This window comes from Phoenix dactylifera, chromosome 7 (genome assembly GCF_009389715.1).
Source record: "Phoenix dactylifera cultivar Barhee BC4 chromosome 7, palm_55x_up_171113_PBpolish2nd_filt_p, whole genome shotgun sequence".
In the NCBI taxonomy this organism is placed as follows: Eukaryota; Viridiplantae; Streptophyta; class Magnoliopsida; order Arecales; family Arecaceae; genus Phoenix; species Phoenix dactylifera.
Genome location: NC_052398.1, coordinates 1,149,211 through 1,170,202, shown reverse-complemented (window position 1 = coordinate 1,170,202; position 20,992 = coordinate 1,149,211). Strand labels below are relative to the sequence as shown.

At 38.9% G+C, this 20,992-nt stretch overlaps 1 protein-coding gene and 1 long non-coding RNA gene across 3 annotated transcripts; both read right to left on the bottom strand.

Annotated features, from left to right (window-relative positions):
• Positions 1–3,441: 3,441 nt before the first annotated feature.
• Positions 3,442–20,911, bottom strand: LOC103715551 (ranBP2-type zinc finger protein At1g67325-like). Of its 2 annotated transcripts, XM_008803221.3 has the most exons (11): positions 20,775–20,911; positions 19,821–19,866; positions 19,607–19,722; positions 18,846–19,119; positions 18,432–18,505; positions 18,069–18,120; positions 17,867–17,976; positions 15,698–15,728; positions 15,243–15,394; positions 4,052–4,153; positions 3,442–3,965 (listed from the first exon to the last, which is right to left on the bottom strand). In XM_008803221.3, the coding sequence occupies exons 1-11, from the start codon at positions 20,781–20,783 to the stop codon at positions 3,801–3,803; spliced, it is 1,131 nt and encodes a 376-aa protein (XP_008801443.2). In that variant the 5' UTR covers positions 20,784–20,911; the 3' UTR covers positions 3,442–3,800. The 2 variants fall into 2 exon arrangements, with proteins under 2 accessions (XP_008801443.2, XP_008801445.2); XM_008803223.3 differs by lacking the exons at positions 3,442–3,965; positions 4,052–4,153 and adding an exon at positions 13,738–15,037 and having other exon boundaries at positions 20,775–20,783.
• Positions 15,869–17,860, bottom strand: LOC120111281. The gene is made up of 2 exons (XR_005512350.1): positions 17,181–17,860; positions 15,869–17,063 (listed from the first exon to the last, which is right to left on the bottom strand). It is a non-coding gene; the product is annotated as an uncharacterized LOC120111281 (long non-coding RNA).
• Positions 20,912–20,992: the final 81 nt, after the last annotated feature.

The following is a 20,992-nucleotide window of genomic DNA, read 5'->3' as shown; positions in this document are numbered from 1 at the left end:
TAATTATGTAAGCGGAGAATGTGATGTTAGCTTTAAGTTAAATAAATCCAATTATTTCATGCTCATTTTCTACCAGGGATTAATTTATGGGTACCTCCATACTACTGCGTGGTTGTGGTTGTGCAATTAGGTAGGTGGATAATCGTTCTAAACCAATTATTTCGGTCTCTTGACACGATTTGTATTGGAAAACCATGTGTTTGGTTTCCGGAGGAGGAGGCAAGTAAACGCTGGATTTCCTGTTCTTGATTAGGTCGGCGGCGGTGGGCAGTAAAAGGATTTTCTTTTAAAAAAAAAATAAAAACAAAGAAAAGAGAGAAGGAATAAGGAAAACAACAAAGAGCTGTCGAATCTCTTAGCTTGCATACGATCATGTCTCCTCCACCTTCATGGCTTCCTTCTCGCTCTCTCTGTTTCAGTGGAAGAAGGCAAACTTTTTCCTTGAGAAGTTCACGTTTCTCGATCTTCGTACCAATGAACTGGTACTGGTGCTAGTGATCGGCCACAGTCACCATATAGCAAGGTTAACGAACACAAAACGAGCCAATTAGTTTCCCCCTTTCGTGCAAAGAAGCCAAGATAGGATTGGAGGAACTTCGCCTTCAACCTCGACGCCATACAAGCAATGTAATCTCGAGGAGCTCAGGATAGACTGATTGATTAGAGTCTCCCTTGCTGAACTTGTTTCCATTAATGCTTTTGTTCGATCAGGAGAGGAATGGCGGTGGCATCCGGTACAAGAGCGAAAAAGTCTCATAGACGGTAAAGAGTCCATGGTGCAGACTTGCTCGCTCGTTCTGCTTGGACTGCAAGCAGAGGGGACGGGCGGCGTTGAGCTGCGCTGGTGGGACAAGCCTCGGTGGTCTTGCTATTTTTAAGTCATAATCATAACGAATAAAGGCAGCGAAAGGAGACGTTCTTGCGATTGAAGGTCTCGGCGCATGGATCCATGGGTCGGAGTAAGTTGATACAGACAAGGGCAAGGGGTGGCTCGTCTTTAGTTGCCTGCTCCGGCCGTTCTTGTTTTGCCCTACCTGGCATGATTCCTGGAGGTTAAAAAAAAAAAATCTGTACTTCCCTTCCTCTTATCGTTGTTAGGGTTTCCAGCAATTTGCTTCCTAATCTCGTGCGACCGATCAATTGATTTGCTAGCTCCAGTGGCCCTTATGCAATGCGACTCAAATCTGGAGGTGCACGATGGTTACATGGCAAGGCATTTCATCGACCGAGAACTTTCTTGGCTATTTGAAGGAATTCTCATGAAGGCCCGGCACTGTAGAACGGAGATCAGATGTGCCTATCTAGCCTATCACATATGACGAGGTAGAAATGTCCAAATCTTCGAAGATAGAAGGTGCACTTGAGGATAATGATAAACAGAGCATTACTCCATGCTGCAGGGATCATCAGCACCATTACGATGGTTTCACCTAGGGCAGCTAAGAATATCTAGGTCTTCCACTCAGTTTATACAACCAGAATTGTCTCTCTCCTGAGGGTCCCCATTTCCTATTTTTCTTAAAGTAAACTTTGACGACAGTGCTTTTGAGGAGAAGGTAGCGAGGGAGTGGGGTTGTGATCAAAGACCACAACGCCACACTTGTTGCGGTCGGGGGCCGGCGTATTTTTGCCGCTATTGTCATCTTAAGAATGTGAATAAGCTAGCCATTGATCTAATATGCTTGACCATCTTTCCTCATTCTATGAATTGTTTCATGAAAGCCTTTTCCTACAGTAGTAAGCAATTGAGATCAGTGCCCTGCCGTCACCAGTTATCCTCACCTAATCTAGTGTTGTTCAAGGTTCACATTAGATATGTGGGGTGGTTAGGGAGAATTATTTATTTGTTTACGATTTAAGGTTGCCCCCAGTGGTTGGAGAGATTGTGGAAGCTACCAAAACTTGTAGAGTCCAAAACATGAGGTTGGTTTTCTACTTCCGTTATATGCTGCCATTCTTCCCTCTCATCAGGACCATAAACCTAGCAGGAAATCTGAAAGCGAGTTGATGCAAAATTTTTTACATTAATATGGTAGAATATCTGTGAGATGATATAGCTGCCCATATTATTGCGACTGGTTTGTTCAGTCTTGGGGTATCTGGCAAACTTGTGAGCGAAGGTCATTGCTACCGGAATTAACTAAGTTTTAGCTGGAGTACAAGGCGTGCTTCCGCAGGGCAGTTTGTTTGTTATTATTGTTACTGTTCGTTTCCTTCATTGGCAAATTGGATCGTGGAAAAGTAGGTGCACATCCGAAGAGCAGTAGACTCCAACACCAGTTTTCGTCCTTCCGCATCGAGTTCGCCATTTGAAGATGCTGTGCATGCAGTCGCACTCTGAATACCGTGGTCGTAAAGGATTCAACAATAATGCTGCTGCAGGAGTGTTTGTCGTAATTCGTCTGCCATTTTGATATGGCAGAGAGTTGCGAGGGATATTATTACGATATTTTTGCACATTTACGAACTGTCTTATAGGTCACGGTGGAAGGTGGATTCAGAATGAGGACCCACCTTTATCATTCATTCCCGAGTCCCAACCTAACATACAGGCCTGCTGAATGGCATACGTCGCGGATGAAAAATCTAGCTAATCCTTAATCCATGGCTTAATTTTTCTTTCTTTTTATTTTATTTCGAAAGCAAACATAATTACCTGAGCCTGTCAAAGATTGAAAGTAATTTATCCAATAAACATAATTAGATTTTTAATTAGATGATCTTAAATCAGAGATGTCCGATTGGCAACCCTATCATGTCCAATATAACTGGCATATAGAAAAGGAGTCCGGTGCATAGACGTGCATGGCTGGCATCAATAGCGATACTTTTTAATATATATCGACGTAAAAAAGCATCGATAGTTTTATTTCCAACGCTTTCTAAAATGTCGCAAAAGCGTCGGCTATACTACCATCGAAAACTAAATTTACGATGCTTTTAGTTCGCATCACGAGTTATAATAAACGCCGACGCTTATAAGCATCTTTAGTCGATGACGCTTTTTAAAAGCATCGATAATGAAGCGTCTTACAATAGTGATATTTACTTGTGCTTCTAATTAACGACACAAATAAGCATCACTAATGTATATTTTAACGACGCTTTAAAGCATTGTAAAAGTTAATTTTTTAAAAAAATATTTTAAAAAAATTAAAACTATGTATACAAATATATACATCAAATACATACATAACAAAAGTCATATAATAACACATATAATATTAATAGAAATAAAAAATATTCATATTGTCAAATATGATTATATTTACATTATTAATTTATATTTATAATGTATTTCGCCAAATATAAAAAAATATACATATAAAACTCTTAACAAAATAGTTTAAGAGCTATCAGAGGTCGATGGCAACATCATCATCATCTCTACGAGTACTGGAAGTATCAAAAACCATAAGAAAAAGATAGAAACTTTAGAAGTTAAGAATACGAAAATCACAAAATATTATAAATCATTAAGCTCATACAAAAATACATAATAATTATGTAAAATATTCAAATAGATGTAGTTATTTACCTAAAGAGGGAAAAACCTGTGTAACAAAGATGCAATCTGGTCAAGTTGAGCCCTCAAAGATTGTATCTCAGTTTGATGGCTCTGTCTCATCTCCGCCATCTTTGTTTGATGGCTCTGCCTCATCTCCTCCACCTTTATTGATGGCTCTGCCTCATCTTCTCCATCTCTATCAAAAGGCTCTGCCACATCTCCTCTATCGCTGTCTTTAGACTACAAACCTTTACGGTACTACTACTATGTCTGGCATCCTGGGTATATCTGTTCACTGCAGACAACTGAGTAGAGGTAACTCCAACGTCATAACCCTCCACCCTACCATAGCGCTCTGTTCCATCAATTCGGTGAACACCTGAGCTTCAATGCGACTATTCTCACTAGATGATGATGACTCCCCGACACACTCTGCAATAAGAGATGTAGCTTTGTCCTGTATTTTAGTTAAAAAAGGTCATATACTAATGTTTGTAAAAATAAAATTACATATCGTTGTACAAATCGATTATCAATACATACAACTATCTTTCTCGACTCCTTCCGGACAAAGCTATCATCTTGGTGGATATGAGTCATCTTAAATGACTCCACCTCATCAGGCTCTCTCCCATGCTCTTTCATCTACAATAAAAAGTATATGGTATATGATACATCATCCATCATACGTGATATATGATAGAAGATACACGGTTCATGATACACATTATATGATGCATGATATATGACACATAGTTCAATATAAAGATTAAAGTTTCAATTTGAATTAAAAAAGTCAGAGTTTTAATAAAACTCATAAGTATCATGATAAAATTAGATTTCTCAAAAGTAAATTTAATAAAATTCTGAACTCTATCCAAATATTCTTTGCTAGATCTCAACTTATTTATCCAACTTTTATCCATTCTATTAGAATATTAATTGACTTGCAACTTATCTAAAAAAGATAAACAACATTAAATAACCATTGTTAGCTCAAAAAAAAAAAATTGTTTAACGTGGTTTTAAAATCACTCAAGAGAACTAATTAGTCCAACTAGGGCATCTTTGGGGAGCAACTAGGTGACAACATCTGGTTTGTATTCTGACAGAAAAAATAGCGGCATGATAGCAGTAACCCTCGGCCGCTAAGAGAAAGATGACATAAGAATGAGATAAATGTGGGAATTGATTGCTTCATAAAGAGTCAAACAGATGGCCCTACAAATGTGGCATTAACATAAAGCAAGAATTCAGTTCAACTGTAAAAACAATGGCAGAAACATAGGCAAGATAGGAAACAGTAGATCTAGAGATTGTAGCGACATAATCAAAACCACAGCCGTACATAATTTTCTTACTAGAAATATATCTTCTGAAATTTCACTCAACATCCCCATGGTTGACTAAGGCCTTGATGCCATGTTGCAATATGCAACCCATGCTCTGCTAAAAAAATGGCTATTAAGAGCATTTTGCACCAACACATAATTAAGTGTATTTTTTTCACCATATAATTATGTCATCTCCGATGCTCACTTATACTTGGCTACCTTAGAACTCTAATGGACAGTTTTGTCGACTAAATTTATGAAAATCGGCAATTATAAGACATAACTTTACATGTAAACATATATTTTTTTCATTCCTCCGCATAAGCCACAGTATGCATATCAAAGCAACTCACTCCAAAAGTCAATAGAATTATTTCTAACATCAGTAATCAAAGAAAGAAGAATCACCAAAGAGAAGAATCAACGACGTCGTCGAAGAAGAATGCATTAATCAATAGAGTAAAGAGTGGATTACCTGAGATCTGTGGGGCGGTAACAGCATTGTCGACGGAGGAGGACAGTCGGCCAAAGTTTCAAAGAAAACCGCAAACTAGCGGTGGCTACAAGCAAGGAGGAGGAGGATGAGGAGGAGCTCCTCGCCAGAAGAGATTGTGGCCGACAGAAAGACGAAGGAGGAGAGAAGACCGGTGGTGAAGCTTCCGACAGCCTGGAGGAGAAGGTTGGACTGTGAAGAATGAGATTCAGATAGGGATTTAAGGAATAATGGCTTCCGACGATGCTTATAAGCATCATCATGTTATTGAATTCCAACAATGCTTAATCGCATCGTCTAATATCTCCACGTCGGCTAATTCTTAGCTTCCAACGATGCTTACCAAAAAGCGTCGATAAAACCGTGTCCTTCATTACTGACACTTTTAATCGTCGTAATCTACCGACACTTATAAAAAACGTCAGCAAATTTTGATGTAGTACACAGCTTACCGACACTTCTTCCTAATATCGACAAATAACAATCGAAATTACCATTTCTTCCTATGGTGAAAGACGATGCCTTGTATCCACTCCTAAAACTTACACGTGATAGTGGAACGGAGGATCGCAAAGAATGGTTGTTATATAGCTGGGTGCGGAAATGGAGGGTAGAAAGGGAGTGGAGGATGAGGCGGACAAGGTGCATGCCCACAGCAGTTCTCTGTGCCATCAAGATCCTTGCGGCCAGAGGCGGAGGAGGAGAGAGTAGGAGAAAGGAGAGTGCGCCCATGGCAGTGCAGGCGAAGGAGCCAGGGTCCAAGAGGCCATGGGAGAAGGAAAAGAAAAAGGAGAAGAGGATGACAGAGAGCAAGGGAGGAGAAAAGATGGGGCAACCAAATATAGGGATCGATGAAGGAGGCAGCTGAGAAGCTGAACGTTGCTGAATCAATCGGCGCCCTCCGTTGCTTAATCTTCAAGTCAAGAGGCAAAATATTGATGCTGCCGGAGTAAATCTCCTTGCAGACATATGCAGCTACATAATTGCTATAATACGAATGATTTCACATGCGATCGTCCTAAGTATCTAATTAGGGTAGCACAAAATTAACATAAGAAATGAACACCCGATCTTCTCTCAGTGGTCTATTTTCACTTGCCCCCTCATTTTACGTTTCATGCCTCCAATGAAAAACAATAGATGCTGCGTATCAACCATCACTTGTGTCCATATAACCAATTAATTTGGTCGGATCAGGTTTTTTTATCATATCATTTTAAATATTTTGCACCGAGTCCATGTGGTTAGGCCACGTTACATCTTCGCAAACTCTGTCCTCGCATCAAGATTTCGCATGACAAAAACAAAAAACCAGAATAATTTCTTACACTGCAAAAATAACGCACATAAAGGTCGACAGTTTATTATAATCAAGGTCATAATCAAGGCAAAATTTAAAGAACACCCACAAAATGACTGCTCATTTCACCAGTAAGCGAACACCACCATCATCGACCCAGCCTGCACCGCACCCGACGTAGCCCCGATCCAACGCCCACCAACGGTTTCAGCCCGAATCATGCATTCAGCGACAATCCGACATGCGGCTCACATATTCAATCGATCAATTACCACTCCACATAATTAAGCGGATCTAGATAAGCCCTTGATCTCAAAGCCCAATGGTGTCTTATCTACGGCCTTATCGCTACATAAACAAAGCCACGAGTCCTAGATATGCATCAAACACCTAGCTTAGCTCATATTCTCATTCTGCTCCTCGGATCTTTTTTTTAATCCATGCTTATGTTCTGCCCGACTTGAGCATCCAGAAATCGCCCTTCAGATCAGGCCATCAACCCTCAGATCTCCATCTCTATCAAGTCGAGTTTTTGGTAGCAAAGGCGCTAATCCCCAACCATCCCATCAAATGAACCGAGCAATGATATACAATTGATCAACAAAAGCGTTCGATAATTAATTTGAAAATTAACTTCAATATGCAGGGGGAAAACGATTTTCATATGGAGGCAACAATAGGACTCCTATTACTTGTGAAATATTACTTTAATAAAATAAGTAGGTATTTTCCTCCTTGATTCTCCACTTCTACATCCACACCGCTCCTAAAGTCAAAAACTCGAACCAAAAATCAAATCCCCCTCCCTCTAATCCAAGCGGCCAAGAATACAACCGCTTAGATAGGCATCATGCCCATAAAAGCTTTCCACATAATCCCAATCTGAAGAGACCAGATGGACCAGCTTGAATTTGACAAGAATCACACTTGGCTGCTGCCTTACTTGGCTAGTTGGCTCCAACTCCCACTCCGACGTGCATCAACGATACATCCTGCCAATGGCCGTGAACGCGACCAACATGTAGCATGCAATCATCTACCAAATAGCACAAATTGAGGGAGGTTGAAGATATTTGTATGACATAAAATATTACATTACTCTCACCACCCACAATCTGCCTACCACCCCTATCAAGCACCCTGTTTAACCATCCATTTTTCTTCCTTCCTTCTTTTTTCCGAATGAAATCCATTTTATTTTCTTTACAACACTTCGGATAACCTACAAACGGTGATTTTAAGGCCTCCGAAACAATAACATCATCCCGTAACCTCCAAAAAGAAGAAACTTGGACCTAAAATTCAAGTGCGTTTAACAAAGAATACATATTCGGCAGTTTCAAAAATCATCTGTTTTCCTGCCATCAAAGCTGGCACATTGCTCCTGCCCATGGTAACTAATTTTTGAGAGCACATCCCATCTCATCCTATGAATTGTCTCAAATACCTAAAGTTTGTCGTGCCTTTCTCCCCTCCACAATCAAATTCATGTCTTGGGCGGCAGGTGGTCATGACAAGGCGCAATATTCCACAAATGTTTCAAACTAGTAAATGCGCATCTCAATGGTCAAAGAGCAAACTCTAGAGACTTGCATACCCATTAAATGAAGCCATAAGCTTAGCTTCAAACTACGTATTGATGATCAAAAGAAAACAAGAAAAGCAACAGGTTCTAGTGCATCATTTTGTTTGCTGTGGGTTAAGAAAATATATAATTTAGCAAATAAGCCCATGTTTTCATCATTTTCCAAGAAGCCATTATATCATCCGGATCTGTTTGCATCAAGATGCACTAATATTGGATTTGCCCTTGCAAAACATAGATAATGCTTATAACTAAAATGATCGATATGCAGCAATACAGTTAAAAAATTGAAAAAAGAAAATCCTGGACTGGATGCTTGATGAGGTCAACTATCTAATGCTAGAACTTAGACTTTGATAAGCATATGCTGTACAATTAATAACAGTATTTGATGCGAGACATCTCAACAGTATCCTATCCTTAATTCACAGTAATGATAAAGGGGATAACTTCGAATACATAAAGAGGGAGAACAAAGCATCATCACTTTTGTAAAATGAGAAATAAGACACAAAAAAAAACAACTGGAATTCAGTAATCAGTATGTAGTTGCGGATGGTCCACATCATTCATAGCATTCGCTAGTTTGTCCACAGGAACTCTGCCATTGTCCCTTGTCAAAACAAACCTATTTTTACTTCGTCCATGCAACCTTATTCCTGAAAGTTTTGCTCCCTTTCATTCACAGTATGAAGTTAACTTAGAAGATGGCATTCATCTCAACTAGTTGTTTCCACTCCCTTTTCAGACTATAGATTTCAGAGGTGGATTCAATTCTAAGGTTTTTGTAGTTTCTTTGAGAAAGATCAATAAATTTTTAACACCACTTTGGCCCCACGACCAACCATAAATCTCCTTGAAAATCAATATTTTATATATTCTTGTGCTTAATCCCATGTCCATAAAAATTTGGAAGCTTTGCCACTAATGCTTCTGAATGAATATGCCTCAGGCGCTCTCTTGCTCAAATTTGCCTTGGCTGGTAATACAAAACTTTGTTTGCTAAAGGCTAGGATCATCTATAGATGCCAGTCATGGAATGTCACCTGAATGTGTTGCATGATGCTCATACCCACAGAATTAGACCCTCCATGGAAGTCATAGAGCTTGCACATTAAGATCAATGTACGATTTAGGGTGCCGGATCACTCTCAGGCCAAGTATAGAACCATAAAGGTTGTTAGAAAAGGGACATTTACTACCTCTGTGAGAGGAGAGAGGGTTGGAAGCGAGGTGGCTTGAATCCCGACTTTGATACTTTCCCCACCAGAATCATACGCCACCAACTGATCAGATGCCACAAAAAAGCCACCCCCGCATCATCATTATCATTGTCTGTCTTACACAACAAGATTCATCCTCTTCTTGATAAGTTGTCTGCTCATCCATCTATTATTTTTACAAGCCATCTAAAATTTTTAAAACCTGAGTAACAGCACAATCACCTCATGCCACCTCGGACATGCTATCTTTGCTATATACACATATATATATTCCTTCCCCTTTTTTTTGAGAGAGAGAGAGAGAGGAGACCCACACGAGATTAATTAGCCAGGTCCAGGTACTTGGGAATATACCCCCAAGCGTTGAACCTCGAACCTTTCCAAAGGAGAGCAGAGTTGTGCGAAGCAGTTTGACTCAGTGAGCGCAACCACAGCACAGCACTCACACATAATGCACGGCCCCTATGTGTCACACTCGCATGCTAAAATGAGGAGAGCGCACATCACATGCTTGCACCGTACAATCAATGTCCCCTCGAGGCTGCACTCCCCACCAATTCTAGGGTTAAACCCATTCAACGTGTGAATACCTAGAGAATTGATTGCCTAGCTCACCACTTGACTTGAGGTAGCACTTGCCACCAATGGTAGGGTAAACCCATTCAAAGTGTGAATACCTAGAGAATTGGCTAGCTCACCTATATTTGTTATCATTTATAGCACACAGCATACTAGGAGGGTGCGCATCACGTGCTTGCACCCTGCAATCAGTGCCTGCGCAAGGTTGCATTCACCCCTGGTGACAGAGGTAAACCCATTCCGGGTGTGATTAACTGGGCATCGCCTAGCTCGGCCTATATTTGTCATCATTTATAGCACTAATCAACCAACCCATTTTAAATGATCCATCCAATCTATACATTTTCTTTTCTAACTCTATCTCAAGCACCAGAACCATTATTTCCAGCAATACAGAAGTTTCTGTTGGCAATTCTAAGCAGTCAGCGACAGTGATCAAGCAATAAGATAAGCAACAGCAAAACAATCAAAATATATAAATAAAAATTGAAGGCACCTTGAAGAATATAAAATAAAGGGAAGAAGGGAAGGTACAAGAAACCACAGTTTGCACCTCAAGGTTATATATTGGAAGTGAAATAGATGGATGGAACAAGAATTTTCAATTGGAATACATGAGCATCACTGATCCAACAAACAATTTGTGGATACACGGATCCTAGGAGAATGTCATGTTCACGGGGAAGTAAATAGTCATGCAATGTCATGTTGACAGCGAAGTAAATAGCCACATATAACGTTCAAACGTATCATAAATATAATTCTGTGTTTAGAGTCCAGATGCAAGTGTAAGGTTGCTGACTTAAGTGACTTTATCATCACATTTAGCGAATGAAATAAGCTCCAAGATAAAATTCAGACAAACAATAAACGATCACAAATTGCGAACAATCTACCATTGATGGATGCATTTAAAACATACAAATAAATCATGAGAACATCATAAACTCAATTTTCAGTAACACAAGATCAGGAGGACTGACACAGCTGTTCCATCCACTACAGCTTGAGTTTTTAGATCATTGTGACTGTAAGAATTATATACCATATGTTCATCTCTACTGGCAGGATTGGTCTTTAGTAGGCAACAGCATCCAAGAAGTTGCAAAAGATTTAATGTTTTTCAGTGCCCTATGTTTTCTTTTCCCTTCACGCCTATCCATTATTTTTTTGTCTTCATATCACTGTTCGCTTCATTCTTGATGAAATGTGTTATGGTGTTGTTGTTGCTTCCTAGAAAAATTAAATAAACAAATTTTGCAAGCATTTTGTTCACATTATTAACATGCATTATTACATACCTGCAGAAATCTTAGATGTGCAGACATAAGAATGGCATAGTGCGTCCACTGGACAAAATAACGTTGTGGTTAAATGATAATTAAATGATGGGAGAAAGTAGTCAGAAGTTAGACATCAAATGAATATCGCAAGCAATTATAGGAAGGTAAACCACTCATAGTGGGGCCCCAGTCAAAGCCAAAAAGTTCATGTTACACCCACGTTCTATTATACATCCATAGTACTATGTGGATTGACAACGTGATGGATGAAAACAGTAACAGTAATATAAGCGCCAAATGCACAAACTAAAGATTATAGTTTACAGTGTCATGTTGTTGCCACATGTCAAATAGTCTTGAAAGAAAATATAAGATGATTACAAGCCCTGACACTGTTGATATGGATCTAGAAACGGAGTAAGGTTTCAAGTGGGATTGAAAAGCTAAGAGTAATGAAGTGAAAAGGAGATATAACAAGTATCAACAAAATAAACTAGAAGAGTAGATCACATTTATTAAGAATAAAGTAATGGAATACATATTTCATGGCATGTTCATGCAGGAGGTCTTCCAGAGGAAAAGGGACTGGATTCGTCCAAAATAATCGCATCAATGTATGCATGAGCAAGTTTGATTCTTTTCTTTCTAAGATGGACTAAGGTCTAAATTGAACACATGAAAGAATGTGACACAAAGTGTCACATGCAAAAACCATAGTGAAAGATGCAACATACGTAAGGCAAAATGATCCAGATATCGTCTTACCAACCACCTCCCCAACCCCAAAAAAAAGATAGTGTCACCACCTCAAAACAATGAGACAGTACATGTAATTCTCAGTCACCCTATAAATCAATTGCTTGCAGAGTTAATGCACCTTTTAGAGGTTCCTTCTGAAAAATTGTTCTAAAAATAAGATATTTCTTGTAAAACTTGTGATCTTTAGAAGAAATTGTCACTAAGCTAATGTATATCATTTTGTTTTCTTAAAAAGTCTAGCAATGCTTAGAAAGGAAAAAAAAGCATTTCTTTTTATCAAAAAATGGAAGTATTATAGGCTCTGCATGAAAGAAGCACACGAAAACAAAGAAGTTCTGCAGACTCATTTTCATAAACCATAGCAACTATGCTACTGCTCCTTCCATAACACATTAATTCCCTGTTATATTCCATGTAAAATCAACAAATCATGATTCCTTTGTTCTTTTCCAATAAACTTTTTCATCATGCTAAAGAGCCCAACATAATTAAACAATATTTCAAAGCATGCCATCCATATTTAGATCATTTCTGTCCCTCTTACTGTTTTTTTTCCTTTTTTGGTGCACAATATCAGTCAATGATGGATTAGAATTTGTTATTCTCATTACAGGGAAAAAGTGGTCGGACTTATTAATTAGTTCTTACAGGCAGATTTCAGATTTTTAAACTAAACTGCTGGATTGAAGTATCTACAGGGAGATCACTATTTTTTAAAAAATCGGGCTTCAAACACACTCTTGTCAACTAGGTTAGCATGTTCTTTCACAACAAAGTCATTGTAGACAGTATTGCAGAGACCTTTTCCTTATGAAGAATCCAAATCAGGTAGGATGGTTGTTTAAGAAGAATTGGTCTTAAGCCATCATCCATCCAATTTTAAGGCTAGGAATAGTTTAGGCGATGGTCAGAATTAATTTGTGCAAACTCATCTTGAGGACCTACACATATGGATAAACTTGGAATGTTACATAATTAAGTGGGATTGTGAAACAAATTTCGTCCTCTTTTTTTCATTTACCGCCTTCCTTAAAGCAAACATAAAATGCACCCACCAGGTCCAAAATGAAAATTTGAAGCCAATAGTTACTGAATTTCTCCGTCCCTTTAAATTGAATTTCCTTATCTACGTTCTTACCAACTGCCTTTTCTTTCCCCAAGCCTTAAATCCCTACAACTCACTTTCCCCATCTGATTTAGAAAAGAGTAGCTTAGTTTGTCCTACTTTCAGAAATGAACAGCCAACTATGATTGAGGAACACAAAGTCGCACCTTGAATAGTGCAAATGATCAAGGTACAGCTTAATACGGCACCCAATTTATAGATGTCACCATTGATCCTCCACAAATGCCTCCACAATTTGAAACCGATAAAGGTTTTCGATTAAGCAGAGGCTTGTGAGGATCATAATTCAAACTTGAAAGTTTATGTCACTAAAACCTTCCCATCCACAAGCTGTCAAAGTCTAAAAATACACAACAGTCTAAGAAATATGATAGTTGAGTATTCAAGAAACTTGCTATGTTAGCAAAATAACAAATATAAATCCGAAAGTATATCCCAAGAAATAATCATTTAAACTAGTGCCTGAAGAACAAAAAATTATAATGTACCTTTTCTCTACTAAAGTAAAGGTTGGTAAACTTTGCCCAAAAAGACAACAGCAAACTAATTGAAAAAATTATCCTGGTTGCACAAATTTACATGTAAAATACAATTCTGAATGCATAGTTTGATCCATCCATTTTCTTGCTAAAATACAGACTGTAAGAAACTAAACTGTTACCTAGTCCAGAAAAGAGGAAACAGTATTTAGGAGTTAGTAACTCATAAGATTTGTTACAGCCACAATTGACTAAAATGTATATCCAGATGACAACTCATATGGACAGGATTGGAAAGTAAACTGAGGAAAAGCTATGAAGAGTAAACCAAGTACTGCACCCTGATGCCAGAAGATAATGGTCCACGAGAAAAAGTTGCTAAGGCATCAATCTAAAGCATTCACATTCGCATATGACATGGCATAAAATACAGGTATCGTATGCAAATAACAAGACGATTTCACTATAAATAATTCTAATAACTTAAAATACCTGAATTTATGAAAGTCTAACTTAAAAGGTAGTGCATAATGATCCAGGTTACTTGCAAAATCAAAAGCCAATCTGAATGACATTCAAGATTTACAATGCAAAAGCTAGAAAAGGGAGTTCTGTGGATTGAGTTAGGATGAAGTCCCTGACCACCAGACGACGAATAACTTCTACAATACTGCAAACTCGAGCCAAAGATTTAGTCTCATCCACTACTACAGACAAAAACCAGACAACACCCATCCAGATCTTGTACTGGCACAATTTTGACATCAGCAAATCAAAGAATTTTCCTAAAATACCAAGTAGGAAACGGATGAAAGCTTAGTAAACAAGTAAAACTACAAGCCTCCAGATCTTGAAAGTGCAGAAGCCACAACCCACTGGACAAATATACGCAAAGAAAGAACAAACACAAATCTATCCAACTGAGAACAAAACCATTAACTCCAAATATCTGATGGAGACATCCCCAGGGGAGTCCATCAGTAAACACCGACAGTATATAACAGATATAGAGGATCTAAGACATAGTCCACCAGAACAGACAAAAGTTCAAATCGAAACACAAAGGTCTTCTGAAGCAACAAGAAAAGCGAACCAACCTGCAAATGCCACCAGAATGTGACAGGCCCACACATGACATTCTTGGAGGAAAAAGTCTGTCAATACCCAACATGCCAAGATACCAGTTGCAAATTGGCTAAGACTCATTGCCACTAGTACAACAATTTGACTCAGATCTCAAGAGGGTGGAGAAACTCATAACAACCGCTGCAACTATACGACACATGACTGACCTTTCAGACATCATATGCCTGCAATGCCGACGATGACTGTGGACCTTCTCGACCCTCATAACTGTTCTAGGACTCACTGTAACAGTAAGCATGGTGATGCATCAATGTATGCAAGAAAACATGTCGAGAGAATGAAAACAGCGATGCTTACGAACATATATATCTTATCAGAGATGAAAAGAGATCCCATGCTCTGTCTCATCTTCACCAGGCTTATTATTCAAACAAAATAGAAGCACCAATTCTACAGATCATGAGTATAAATGCATGAGATAACGAACCTGATCATCCTCATCGGATGTCAGCCCATGAGTTTTGTTTGGCTGAGGCGGTTTTTCTGCACCACAATTCTGTCTGTTACACTTGGTCCGGAATGGGTAGTTTATGTTGTTGCATTTTTCACACTTCCAGCTGCCCTCTGGCATTTTTGGTTCTGCAATACAAAGCAAGAAAAAAGATATTAGGAAAACCATCTGATTTCTGATGAATATGTTTAACAAAAAAGAAAACAAAAGAAAAATAATTAAAAGGTGTTTCTTCCCCAACACAAGGTGTTATAAGCAGAGGAAATTATAAACACATGCAGACATTTAGTAATGTAATATTCTCAAAAGAAAGTCTCCAAAAAAAAGTAAAGTTACAATTTTTTGTATTGAAGTTGAATTCAAAGAGACACAAGGACCTATGTAACTGAGGAGGAGGGGGCGGGGGAGTGAATATGAAGACTTATACTTACTGGAGCCTTTGCAATTCTCGGACTTTGAACCCTGTATCAATATGGAGGAAAGATGTCAGTAAAGTTTAGATATGATGGAGCAATTACGAGCAGAGTTTGAATTGTACAATGTCGTGACAGGAAGCAATGTAAGAAGTGTTTTCATGCACTGAAAATGTCTGAATTTAAAGATTATAATCTTAATAATCACAGTGTCTTAGAAATTAGCATTTAGCCTAATCATTTTCTCTACAGAAAAATCACAACACCTTAAACCAGCAACTCCTAATAGATAACAAAATCGATTTTATTTTTTTAAGCAGAGAGCAGACTTCCATCAAATCCACTGAATTTCAAGAACATAAAAATAAAAAGAAATAAGCTTGAATTAGACTCATTGAATAAAGTCTTCCAGTAAAACAGAAAAATCCAAGAAAATTTCATATTAAATTTTAATATTTTCAACTAAAACTTCCATACAATCACCTATCTCTATCTTTAATATGATGATAACAGAGATCAACTGCATCCTGCCTCACCACCTATAATTTAGTTATCCACCAAAATCAACCCAGCTCCCCCTCATTTTTCTGAGATCACAGGTGCCTGGCCAATGCTTTTCCCAAAGATCCCGAAACATAATGCTCCTGTTATGTCCAGGACAGTTATAATTTTTCAAGCAGATCTCCTACAAGCCATTCTCCCACACAAGGACCTCCACATAAGCTTAAGTTGTGACCAATAGGATAGTCTTCTTATGCACCTACTTGCCTCCTAGGATTTGTAGCGGGCACCCCTCTCTTAGCTAAAGTTGTCCTAGATAGAAAACCAGCAATAGTTCTAAAAAGGTTGACACAATTTATAACCAATCATCAAAATCTTTCAATTTGATGGAGCCTTTTAAGAGCTGTACTTTGTAACCATTCCCCTTTTGATGGAAGAAGGCTTGATCATGATGATGAATAGATTTAACACATCTATCAAGTAATACTTATAATGCTCATTCAAATGCACATGGCTGCTAAAGATTTCAAATATAGGATAATATAGTTAAATTCTAAAATTTAAATATTCAAAATTAGCTGACTATTAATTTTTGGAAAAATGGTTTTTATGAGTGAAGAGTCATGGGTTGCTGGACCAATAATGCGGACGAGCTTTGAGGATTAGAGTTTGGGTGGGTGGAAAAAGAGATTAGGATTGCTGGGCAGGAAGTTCTTAACAATAACAGACCTATGTGTCCAGATTAAGAATGGGTACACCATTTAATTGAGAAATCTGACTAGAGGCATTGTGGGAATTGAAAAACTTGGAAATAAACCTACTTTTATATAGGATTAGCACAGGAGGATAGTATCATAGATAGGAAAACTTGTCCCTCCACCATCTGGTGTAAAATGTGAAAAAATAGATGCATCAATGAGAACATGTCCGAGATCATAGTCACAAGTATTAACAGAGCAGTTTATGATGGGACAGGATGGAAAAAACAAGAGCCACTCACTTTTGGACCACCGTGTTTGTCATCTAAAGACAGTTTAAAACAGATGACCTGCATAGCCATTACCATAGGTTTCATTGTCGCTCAATGAACTGCCATAAGTTTGAAAATAATACATACATCTTTTGACGCCAGTAAATAAATCCATGTTGTTGCATTAAAGTTTAACTTGAGCTGATTACACATGAGAACCAGTAGAATTCTGATAAGCAGCATTTCGTTCATGAATAGAACTGGCACAAGCCTTGGAATAAGCTTTATGCCCGCCAAACAGGCTTTGTAAATAGGCATAATCAAAAAATAGTTATGCCACTCAAACTTGCTTATGCGGAGTATAACTATTCCAAGGAAAGCTGTGTCATGAGCTATTTTGGGAATCAAGCCATGCCTCTCCTATTTCTTTATGAACAAGGACACCCCCTCCCAAAAGTTATTCCATAAATTCTAGCCAAACAAAAATATGAATAACTTGTGACTATACCAATAAGCACAACTATTTCTATTCCACTTTTTCTTATTCTGAAACCATATGCAACCATAAAGTCATGAGACAGTGTAAAACACCACAGGTCAAGAGCAGAACAGGAAGGGGAAAGCTTGACAATAACGAGCATATGGCACAGCCAATCAATAATACAAGGAAGGATATCCAAAGTTAAAGGGAAAAAATGGCACAGAGCTGCTCAAACCTGGGTCTCAGGCCTTGGGGTATTGCACTTCCTCATGTTACAGACAGTTCGGAAGGAGAAGTTAATGTTGCCACAGTTAGGGCATGTCCAGTCACTGTCGCGTCCAGCACCTAGATATATTTGTGAAACCAAAAAAGTTAAAAAATAAGAAGAAGCATAGCGCCGTCAAGCTAGGGAATACCAAAAACTTCTATAGACAAACCTGCAGCCTTCTTTTGACAATTCTCATCAGGATATGTTCCAGGCCTTGCCCCCTGCAAAAATTTCAATCAAAAAAAAGAACATTACTGTAGTATGAAGGAAATTAAGAGTCAGCAAGGATATGTATAAACCCAGATTGTATTAAAGCATGCCGATACATTACATCACAGTTACATATACATATACACACACACATACAGGCCTTCAGAAAGGGGTGCGCCACTAAAATTACAAGTCAGCAGCAGACAGCTCAAATTAAGGCAACATTTTGAAAACAACAGAAAATGATCTACCTACAATCCAAACTACATGAATGCCATGCAGGCTGACTACTGAAGCCGAAAAGTTTCAGTGCTAAACTTACCATCATACCGTGACCCATCGGCGGCAAACCCAAGCCATATCTGTCCACCAGAGGAGGCATCCCATACATACCACCTAAAGCATAACAAAATGCAACTTATAATGTATCATCAGCAGACTTCCAGCTAGAGCAGTAGAACATAGGAAACTACTGCATAAATTTGTGTTTGACCCAAAAATGTCACAAGCTTCGCAACACATCCAACACAATATTAAAGTAATATTGACAAAACTCATTCAAATGAATTAAACTTTCATTTAATTCACAGACCAATAACTCAAATTTCCTCAAAAAGAAAGTATATAACCTTCCACTAATTTGGCTTTTTTTCAAAAAAAAATATCATCATCAGACAGAGATAAAGTAAAAAATAATGCAGATTCTTAGCTCCTAGGAAACAATACAGCAAATCACCTGCTCCCATCATAGATCCACTGGAATAAGGAGGGGGTCCAGGCATATGCATTGGCCCATATGGGCTACCAACAGAAAGGCGGTTGCCATACTCATAATGATAAGCGGAACCTCCAGAGAAAGGTAGATCATAAGGAGGAAATTGTGGCCCGTTAAAAAGAGAAGACCCATATGGAGGAGCACCAAGATACAGTGAAGTTGGATTAGCTGAACCCATATAACCAGCTGAAGATGTGTAAGGTGGAGGAGCCTGCAGAGGCTTTGGCGCGGACTTCTGAAGGGAGAAAAGATACATCAGTATGAAACCTAGCAGTGGCCCTAGCCTGCAAAACAATCTCTAGTTTACCTGGATATGCATTTTATTATATTGAGAGAAAAAGCCAATGTCAAGAAACAAGGGTAGTAAAATAAGTTCCAGCAGGATTAGTGCACAATCTTCTACAAGCACATAGGTGCTTTTAGTTGGTTCAAAAAGGTAATGCATCCCTTTCCTGAGTCTGTTGTACTTCCAAGCATGATATAAAAAATTTGGGTGTTCCATAATCAAGACTAGCCACATAAAACTACATAGAAGTAGCCTGACTCTTCTATATCAAAATTTTCCCAACAGCAGCTCTGTTGCCACACACACACACACACACACACACACACATAGAGAGAGAGAGAGAGAGAGAGCACTTGCGCCTTTTACAAAAATGCATAGAAGCGTTACAACAACTCCAGGGAGATAAATTCAATGATGCAGCGGATGCAATACTAACCGTGTTATGATCTGCAGGCCTTGACTGAGCACAGTTCCGCATGTTGCATGTTGTCCTGAATGAGAAATTGACATTGCCACAGCTAGGACATGTCCAGTCATCCTCTCGCCGACCACCTGAAGAAAAAGGAGAAAGTTTTGTCTTATTTCCAACTTCTTCCTTCTAAATTCAACCAGCTCTCTGTTATCGTTCTTGGAAAGAAACACATTATTACCATCGGTTCGAGCACGCTTGCCAGCTGACGAATTCCGATTATCCACCTACAGAGAATGGCAATAGTAATTAGCAAGCAGACAGATTTCAAGCTCCACGTTGCTCTTCATATCGTTCTTGATTGAGGTTCCTATATCTTGACAGCATTGATAAGTTGCTGAAGAAACAAGGATAGAATTGTTATGGCAAGAAGAAACAGAGTGACTGCTGGGAGTATTTGCTGGATAGCCCCACATGTAAGGACTCGAGGAATTAGAAATTAGTATAATATGTGCAAGATAGGGAAACCTCTGATTCATGCCCGTACAACTAGTATATCAAGAATATCCAAAGATGAGGAAAAGAGAGAAAGGTTGATCACTAAGATGGAATTTCTCCCTGGATCGAGGAATAGCGGTACGAACTAAATGTCCTCCCCAAGCCAAGGAACTTACTCTGAAAAGTCCTGATGATAGAGACGAGATTCCGCATTTTTGAAGCACGGAAAGCTTGGTTTCCACGCTATTAAGGATATAGCAGAAAGGAATTCTGTACTCCCTCGAAACACCGAGACCGGCACCAGTGCCAACAAGACAGGAGGCCAGGAGCTTCTCGTTTCTCGTCACAATGGATGCCAACAAGCCGATCCACTTAAATCCAAGAATCAATGCCACAGAAATAGCAATGAACCAGAGTATTCACGGGGGAGGAAACAAATTTAGAAAAAAGAGGAGAAAAAATCAGCTCGGGACACGAGATGCGAGACAGGGTGCAATCGGGAAACCATGCGAAGAAAGAAACGATGATCGCCTTAATTCGATAGGAACATGGACATAACCCCACAGAATTAAGCTCCTTGGATCGAGAAGGGAAGAAAGATCGGGAAGGGTAAGAGACGAGCGAGCCATTGTGATCAGAAGAATGCGACACGATGCGTAGACAAAAAGAAAAACAGAAAGGAGGAGAAGCCGAGTACCTGAGACATGGCAGCGGCGTAGATATGGCGGGGCCTCTCGGACTTTCTTCGTTTTTCTTTCCCTTCTCCGCCCTAAAACGCGAGACGGAGGAACGGGGGATGTGGGGGGGTGTCTCGTCGTGTAGGGTTATTGGGGGCTTTTTATTATATTTATATAACATATTGTTATACATCACGGGACGGGCGAATATTTAGAGACTTGTGTGTTAGATCGGCGG